Source organism: Babylonia areolata, chromosome 10, assembly GCF_041734735.1.
Source record: "Babylonia areolata isolate BAREFJ2019XMU chromosome 10, ASM4173473v1, whole genome shotgun sequence".
NCBI lineage: Eukaryota > Metazoa > Mollusca > Gastropoda > Neogastropoda > Buccinidae > Babylonia > Babylonia areolata.
This window is the reverse complement of record NC_134885.1, coordinates 20110302-20117331: the sequence shown is the minus strand read 5'-3', so window position 1 is coordinate 20117331 and position 7030 is coordinate 20110302. Positions and strand designations below refer to the sequence as shown.

Sequence of the window (7030 nt, the reverse complement as noted above, 5' to 3'; positions counted from 1 at the left end):
CGCTGACGTCAGACGAGACAGAAACCAGCACGATGACGTCAGACGAGACAGAAACCAGCACGGTGACGTCAAACGAGTCGGGATCCATCGCCACCAGCGCCACCACGGGGGTGTTGAACAGGAGCAGACCCGCCACCACGGAAAGGACAGCGGGCTCCGCCACAGGGCCGAAAATGAAGAGCGGCGCCAGCACAACCACGACCACGACCACGACCAGGACGTCAACCGAGAAGACCGGATCCAGCTATATGGTGACGTCACACGGAAGGACCGGCACTACCGCCTCAACCAGCACAGAAACCGGTACCTGTACCGGTACCGGCACCACCGCCAGGACATCGCCGCCGTCGTCATCGTCATCGTCATCGTCGTTGTCCACGTCGTCGCGCCGAAGTACGCCGAAAAAACGCGCGGCAGCTGTGGCAGCCAAAGACCCCCATCCTCTGCTCCTTCCCGTCCTCCTCCTCACGGCGCTCCTTGTGCTGCACGTGCCTGTAACGTCAGCTGCTGCTGCCTCCGCCTCATCCTCTTCTTCATCATCATCCTCTTCCTCCTCCTCATCGTCGTCGTCGTCATCCTCCTCGTCAAGCTCTAGCGCTGCTGCAACGGGCGGCGGCGACTCTCCCCTGCCTGCGTGCCTGTTCGGTATGGGTCATCACCATCACCACGGTGCTGGCGGTGCGGGCATGCTGTTCGGGGGGCACTACCCCCACCACCAGGGGCACCTGGACCCAGGCTTCTCGGACAACGCCACCCTGGTTCCGTGCCCGGGCAGCTGTGTGTGCACGGAGAGGGGGCTGAGGGTGGACTGCTCCGGGCAGAACCTCACCAGGGTCCCCCGGGAGATCCCTGCCGGAACCACGCATCTGTGAGTTAATTTTGGTGTTTTGTTTGTTTGTTTGTGTTTCCTGGTTGGAATATGGCGTGTTCGCTGTTTGTTGCTTGGTGATGGTGGTGGTGTTGATGCTGGTGGTGATGATGTTTGTGTTGTTGGTGGTATTGATGACGGTGATGTTTGTGTTGTTGTTGGTGGTGGTGGTGTTTTCGTTGGTGTATGTGGTGGTGGTGGTGGTGATGTTTGTGTTGTTGGTGGTGATGATGATGATGGTGTTTGTGTTGTTGGTGGTGGTGGTGATGGTGTGGTGGTGGTGGTGGTGGTGGTGGTGGTGTTCTGGTTGTTTGTTGCTTGGTTTCTAAAGAGTGTGCTTACGTTTGGAAATTGGGTGATGGGGGTTAGGGGGTGCGAGCCCGTGCGCGCCTGCGTGTTTTGTTTCCGTGATGGATGGGAGGCTTGTTGTGACTGAGACGAAACTCTTTTAAAAAACAACAACAACAACAAACAGATCCTTACTGGATAAAGCCGCAGACACAGCGTTTTGTAAAAGTGTACGCAACCCGAGAACTGGGCCATTTTGGACGGCGTGGAAGCAACACACAAAGCAAACAATCAGACAAGCGAGCCCGAGGGCAAGCAAGACAGCAATAAACGGGGGGCAAACGCAGTCAAGCCATCAGGAAGACAAGTGTGTGTGTTTTTGTTTGTTTGTTTGGGGTTTTTTGTTTTGTGTGTGTGTGTGTGTGTGTGTGTGTGTGTGTGTGTTTCCAGGTAGTGACAGCTGTAACTTTTAGCACACCGTTCATCCATTGAGCAGATGTATAATTAAGACATTGCCCAGCAGTTCAGGAAACTGTGGCGTGAATAAATGATGTATGAATGCTTATGATATTCTGGTTACGAAAAGCCTAGTTATCCTTGTATTTGATCGACATGCATACACACTCATGCTACCTATAACTTACGTATGAATGCTTATGATATTCTGGTTACGAAAAGCCTAGTTATACTTGTATTTGATCGACATGCATACACACTCATGCTACTTATAACTTAATCTTATTATTGACAAAAAAAGTAGCCTGCAACTGTCTATGCAAAATGAAGAAAAACGATCCCCCCCCCCTCCGCCCCCCTCTCTCTTTTTTTTAATGTTTCATAGTAAGCTTTAAGGACAGGCACAAAATCGAAGAATAAACGATTACAGTTTACAGCACAAATAAACTGACAATACTCTCGCTTTCAGAACACATGGATCCCACTTAAAACTTGCATTCTTTAAGCCATGTTTTTCTTCCTGTCTACGTCTGCATCCTGACAAATAATTGTAACAAAGGTAGGGTGTGTGTTGTTTCTGCTATATCAAAAAGAAATATATATATATATATATATATATATATATATATATATACATATATGATATATGATGGAGTCTCCCGTCGGTCCGACGGATGAGTAGGCAGGCAGGCTTATCTGTCGGTGTGTGCCCTCATGTGGGAGAAGAGGCCGATTCTGGTACTTCCCACAGGTGTTGTATATATGTATATGTATATATATATATATATATATATATATATATATATATATATATAGAGAGAGAGAGAGAGAGAGAGAGAGAGAGAGAGAGAGAAGAAAAACAAACACATCAATCTGTCACATATTCCAAATTTTCGGAACGATCACGTTCCTTCCTCGAGGGATAACTTGTTTACATGTTACCAGGGTCACCCTTACGCAGCTATTATGACGCAAGCACGCCATGTATATATATATATATATATATATATATATATATATATATATATATATATATACATATATTATTGTTGTTGTTGGCAGTCTGTCCTCGCACAGTTGAAAATGAAATATTTTTTTTACATCTTTACCATGGAGCGTGACATCACTGACGCCCGACATTGTGTGTATGTGATTCCCACTAGAAACAGATGTCCTGTCACTGAAGTCTCTTTGTCAACCCATTACAGTATCACTGACTGTCACTCGAATAATGATGAATGCTCTGATTTATTTGATACGCATTTCCCTCATACATATCTGAATTGGCACCCCGCCCCCTCATGTATGTATTAATGTCTTTGTTGATATTTTTTTCTTCAAAAACCAAAACACCCAAGGTAAGATAAGATACGTCGACTGGATTGTTTACCGTATTACACGTTTAAAGGGAATAAAACATGTAAAGCATGAAAACAACAAGAAAGGCGTAAATAAAGGTGTCAAATGAAAACCAGAACACGGTTTGCTCCAAAGAGTTACTAGCAAGTTATATATATATATATTTTTTTTTTACTGCTGACATGCTCACTTTTCTACTTTTCACTGTCTGTCTGTCCGTCTGTCTGTGTCTGTCTGTCTGTTTCTCTCTCTCTCTTAATTTTTTTTTCTCTCTGTTTTCTTTCCCACTCTTTGTCTCTGCTTGTCTATCCCCTCACTCTTTCTTCTCTCTCTCTCCCTCTCTCTCTCTCTCTCTCTCTGTGTATGTGTGTGTGCGCGCGCGCGCGCGTGTGTGTGTGTGTGTGTGCGTGTGTGTGCATGTGCGTCACTCAATCACTTTTTATACTTGTATTTGTCAGTGTGCCGTGCATGCTTTTTCTGTCTCGTGCTCTCTCTCTCTGTGTCTGTTCCTCTGTGTCCCTCCCTCCCTCCCTCTCTCTCTGTTTCTGTTTATCTGTCTCCCCACCTCCTTCTCTCTCTCTCTCTGTCTGTTCCTCTGTGTCCCCCCTCCCTCTCTCTCTGTTTCTGTTTATCTGTCTCCCCACCTCCTTCTCTCTCTCTCTGTCTGTTCCTCTGTCTCCCTCCCCTCTCTCACTATTTCTGTCTCTCTCTCTCTCTCTCACTGTTTCTGTTTATCTGTTCTGTCTGTTTGTCCCTCTGTCTTTCTTTCCGACATGAATTATGTTTTCGTAATGCAGCAGAACTGAGGTATGTCCACATCAAAGGATCAAAGATGCTGGCTTTCGCTATTCGTTGGCGTCACGCCACTGCAGGGGGAATGGGGGCGGGAGGGGGGGGGGAGAGGGACAGAGAGAGAGAGAGAGAGAGAGAGAGACGAAACTTTGTTTCACGGGGTTAGTGGGGTAAGCGCAACAGCTTCCTTTACATTCAGCCCTTAAGTTGTGAAAATAATAATAATAATAATAATAATAATAATAATGGTGTATATATATATATATATATATATATAGAGAGAGAGAGAGAGAGAGAGAGAGAGAGAGAGAGAGAGAGAGAGAGAGCTCTGAATCTTGTGCAGAGACAAATCAAAGCGCTTTCGCACCAGTCATTCACACGCATGCATTACTCTAAAACTGGAGAAACTGAAGACAAGGAAGAGGCAGGGAAGGGAGGCTATTTTGGGAAGAGGTGGGTTTTAAGGCCAGACTTGAAAGAGCTGAGTGTGGAGACTTGACGAAGCAAAAGAGGAAGTTCATTCCAATTGCAAGGTCCAGAGACAGAGAAAGAACGGCGGCCAACAGTCGAGTGTTTGAATCTGGGTATGCGTAAAAAGAGTTAATCCGAAGCCGATCGTAGTGAGCGAGATGGAGTGTAGAGGTGAAGGCAGCCACAGAGATATGAATGACGAACAATCAACAAGAACAGCGACAACAATAGTTACAAAAAAATATCCAACAACAAAAAGCCACATTTATCACACACACACAGACACACACACACACACACACACACACACACACACACACACACACACACACACACACACACACACACACCATTCATCCTCATATTTTTCTTTCGTTCGTCTCTTTTCTTTCTTTTTTTCCTTTTGTATAAATGCCTGCCCGTCTGCCTTTCCGAGAACAGCGTCATTTTCAGTTACACGTCTCGCCTTACCTCTTGTATTTTCTTTTCAATTGAATAAATACTTACCTGTTTGCCGTTTCCACAACAGCATCATTTCAGTCTACACGTCTCGCCTTACCTGTCGTCACTCGAAAGCTGACTTTATCCACAGAAGTCTGAAGTCCATGCAGACAGTGGCAGCTGTCCTTTCTGAAAGGCCAGGCGTGCGTGCCGTGTCTTTTTGAAGTCTGGCGTGTATAACATACTATATCATGATGGTGGTGGTTGGTGTTTTCTTACAGCAAGGAGTGAGTTCTTTGAGACAAAATGTGTGTGTGTGTGCGTGCGTGTGTGTGTGTGTGTGTGTGTGTGTGTGTGTGTGTGTGTGTGTGTGTGTGAGGAAGAGGGGTGTTTGAATGTGTGTGTGTGAGAGAGAGAGAGAGAAAGGAAGAGGGGTGTGTGTGAATGTGTGTGTGTGTGTGTGTGTGTATGAAACACACACACACACACACACTCTCTCTCTCTCTCTCACACACACACACACACACACACACACACACACGCACACACGCACACACACACACACACACACGATTATATGTACGCAAGCACAAACGTATGCGCATAGTGACGGATATATATATATATATATATATAGAGAGAGAGAGAGAGAGAGAGAGAGAGATGTATATATAAATATATATATATATATATATATATATATATATATTTAGAGAGAGAGAGAGAGAGATTCTACATCTATACAGACTTCCGTGTGCACTCTATTGAAATAAGCACATTATTAAATAATGTGCAGTTTTTAAGATAATCACACGGAAAAAAAATGTCACTGGAGAGGTCGTGAACGAATCAGTTACAAAGAAAGAAAGAAGGAATGAATGGGTGAAGGAAAGATAGAAAGAAGAGAGAGAAAGACAGGAAGGGAGGAAGGAAGACACCAACATAAAAAGTACAAACCCAACAGTTTTCTCTCTCATCCTCCAAGAGATAACTACGAGTATTTTTCTAGAAAAACAAAAGGCATGAAATCGGATAGACCTCAACAATGGTGTCTCCTTCACTACACCTCTGTCTGTCTCTCTGACCGTCTCTCTCTCTGTCTCTCTCTCTCTCTCTCTGTCTCTGTCTCTCTCTGTGTCTCTCTCTGTGCCTTGTTGGTGTTATCAGCATAATTATATACACGAAGTTCAGGGTTTTTTTTAATCGACAAAGATCTATCTTCGACTGAACACACAACGTACTTCTATCTCGCTATGCCTCTCTCTCTCTGTGCCTCTCTCTCTCTCTCTGTGCCTCTCTCTCTATCTCTGCCTCTCTCTCTCTAGCTCTCTCTCTCTCTCTCTCTGCCTCTCTCTCTCTGTCTCTCTGTCTCTGTCTCTGCCTCTGTCTCTGTCTGTCTGTCACTCTCTGGTTGGTGTTATCAGCAGGTATCAGGCCAGCCTCTTGGTGTTATCTTCTGCCTTTGAAGCTATGAGGTTAAGAAGTTAGCCAGTTGAACCATCTTCCCTTTTGAATGAAACCCTCAACGTCAACAACAATAAGAACAACAACAAAGACGACAATGACGACGACGACGACGAAGAGGATGATTGATAACAATACATTGAGCAACGCAAACAAAATGTCAAAAAGTACATCAAAAGGTATCTGCCCAATGTTAAGAAGTTGGGGATGTGCTCTTCAACTCAACGCGACAGACAGACACAGGCCTACTGATGTGTATTTTGTGCACAGTAAGCAAGGCAACAAGTTTATTTCGTGTACACCTTTGGGACCTAGAAACAGTACATTCATACATCCTTCGCACATGCCATACACAGAAACAAACAAACAAAAACAAAACGAACAACAAAAAATCTCCACTCGAGCATTCAATCACATACACGCGTCATTTTGCCATGATAATGGACGAAATTCTTTTCCCAAGCCACACAGAAAATTCCATGAAGTTCTATCGAAAAAAATACGTATAGAAAAGACTTATCCATCTACTTCTTCTTCTTCTTTTCTAAATATAGAAAAACAGCAAGTGAAATTTAACGGAGTTTGGCCGGGTTCTATTATTATCATCCAGGTAAATTTTTTTTTCACGCACTGTCAAAACAAAAGGACACAAACACATAGTAAAACTCATCAGTGATGTCGTTTATCACATATTCTTTTATTCCCGGTTAAAAACAAAGAAAACAACACAAAGAAAAGCAAATGATGATTATATAATTATGGGATGTTGAGGAGGGGGTTGGGAATGGACGCACGCACGAATTTTTACGGATGTAGCGCCCGTAAAAGAATCCAAGTCGAAAAGGGAGCTGTTCCTGCCACACACACACACAAAGTATGCAGAAAAGTTCC

The 7030-nt window shown here is 44.3% G+C and overlaps 1 protein-coding gene across 1 annotated transcript in view; it reads left to right on the top strand.

Moving 5' to 3' along the window:
* The first annotated feature begins 568 nt into the window (after positions 1 to 568).
* Positions 569 to 7030, top strand: part of LOC143286487 (uncharacterized) — a 234332-nt gene continuing 227870 nt past the window's right edge. Inside the window, exon 1 of the mRNA XM_076594064.1 lies at positions 569 to 868. Coding sequence (XP_076450179.1) covers positions 648 to 868 — 221 coding nt within the window. The 5' untranslated portion in view covers positions 569 to 647. The remainder of the gene's footprint in view (positions 869 to 7030) is intronic.